The sequence below is a fragment of the Akebia trifoliata genome, chromosome 4 (assembly GCF_017979445.1).
Source record: "Akebia trifoliata isolate Shusen 1 chromosome 4, ASM1797944v1, whole genome shotgun sequence".
Classification (NCBI taxonomy): domain Eukaryota; kingdom Viridiplantae; phylum Streptophyta; class Magnoliopsida; order Ranunculales; family Lardizabalaceae; genus Akebia; species Akebia trifoliata.
In genome coordinates, this window is record NC_141378.1 from 31691097 (window position 1) to 31693138 (window position 2042).

At 37.1% G+C, this 2042-nt stretch overlaps 1 protein-coding gene across 1 annotated transcript; it reads right to left on the bottom strand.

Annotated features, from left to right (window-relative positions):
• Nucleotides 1-330: 330 nt before the first annotated feature.
• LOC147404726 (uncharacterized) lies at nucleotides 331-735 on the bottom strand. Its single transcript, XM_086437896.1, has one exon. It carries the CDS (start codon nucleotides 733-735, stop codon nucleotides 331-333), a length of 405 nt encoding a protein of 134 aa, XP_086294022.1.
• Nucleotides 736-2042: the final 1307 nt, after the last annotated feature.

A 2042-nucleotide genomic window follows, 5' to 3' on the forward strand; every position in this document is an offset into this window, starting at 1 on the left:
TGTTGCATTACTTTCTATTCTTGGATTACCTTCTAATTCTGTTACCTTTCCATCGTCCCTTCCCTCTCTACTCCTAGTTAGAACTACAGCAAGTTCCATATGATTCATCACCGGTTGATCATTCACTTGAGGAGGACCTTTAACTCTCCAATCCATAATCTCCTTTGTCTGATGTTTCTAATGTGTATGTTGTTTTACCTTTGGGAAGCGATGCTTGGAGTGCTCAAACGTCATACACACATTGCAGCACTTAGGCTTCCATTCGAATTGGATCGACTGCATCACCTCTACACCTGACTCCCTTTTAAGAACAATGGATTCTAGGAAACATCAATCTGATTTGATTTCTACACCAATCCTAGCATAGGACAGACGAGATTTATTAGTTGTTGATTCATCCTTGTGCAGCGGCGATCCAAAGGTGCTCCTAATTGGCCTCAGACATTCATGGCCCCAGAATTGCAATGGAAGTTTTGGTAAACGAATCCAAACTGGGATCGAACTAAGCATCTCCTTTGTCATTGACAAACCAGATTTCCACTTCCTAAGGATTAGAAGACGTCCTCCTATCGTCCATATAGCTGAATTAAGAATAGTAGCACAATCTTCTGCAAGACTAAACTTGAACAAAAAGAACCCATCATCCATCGAGATGATCTCCACAAATCCTTTTATCTTCCAAAGTTTATTGATAGCAGCCTTGAGTCCTAGAAAGTAAGGTCTCTTACCCAACATGTAACTTACGAGCGTATTTACCCATCAATTAATCTCATTCTGAACTTCTTCCTCAGGGATAGAGATCACCCTTTTTTCCTTTAAAATCTGACTTTACTTCAAGGGATCTATTCATGGTGGTATCCCCACCTTTAAACAGATTTCTCCATGACATACCACTGCATGATTCACCCATTCTAACAAAGAAAGCAAACAATACACGCAGAAATTTGCAATTTATTCTTGTATCAATCCAAAGATTGAATCGAACTTCCTCAAGAAACTCTTTTGGTAAAGTTCTTTCTTAGGACGAAGGGAGGAAAAAATCGCCAGAGCTCCTTTCGGCCTATCTCTTTCAAAATGGGGGAATCTAACTATTAGTCCATTATAGCTTTATATGTGATGTTTTCATTTTATAGGGCGAGTATCTATTTCATATTGGATAACACCCAAGCTTATGCCCAACATATCCTCATAGGACCACGTGAACAAGTCTTTTCAATTTTCTAAGTAAATTCATCATCTCCTCGTGGTCCTTTGTGGATAAGTTGGTTCCAATCTAAATTTCTTGGAAATTATTTTTTATTTCGAGGTTAATGACTTTTACTTCCTTGATTAGAGGTTGAACCCGACCTTTGTCTTTTTGTTAATTCGGGGGTGTTCCTTGTAAAAGTATCCTCTACTAAAGCAAGATTATTCAAAAATTTTAATTTTCAATTAAATTCAAATGGGGTGATAGACACCATTGTAGACTCAACTCAACAGAAATAAAAGAGCTAGACTTCATCTAAAGAAAGCATAACATTGCTGAATTGATAAAAAACTAGACTCAAACCAACTCACAAGTCTCATGAAAAACTAAAGACAAATATGCACAACAGGTTTGATTACCAATTGAGGACACGGGATATTGTTTCAAATCGATAGAACTGAGGCATGATGATCTCCAAGGAATATCTAGGCAATGTTGAGAGAATCTACGGTGGCTTACTAGTCTTGAATTTCTTTATCAAATTATTTGCCTTTATCAGATTCTCTACCTTCTTGAAGGATTTCCTTGTTCAGACTTACTTCTTCTCCTTTGTGCAAGGTTGCGTAATTGTTAACACCTAATTTTGGGTATTTTGTAGATTATTTCTTCCCATGTCACATGTTAACATTTGTTGCAAGAGAGGGTGAAAATTTTGTATTCTTTGACCAATAGATAAGGATTTTCATCTTTTGAGGAAAATGATTCTTCCAAGTCCATCTAAGTTGAAACATAATTGGCGAAAGTATGGCTATCATAATAAGGTGGGGATAAACAGTAGATTTCATCCAAAGTTACG

Bases quoted from the DNA above. Each gene is read 5' to 3' on its own strand.
- LOC147404726 (XM_086437896.1), bottom strand. From the start codon at position 735: ATGTTGGGTAAGAGACCTTACTTTCTAGGACTCAAGGCTGCTATCAAT.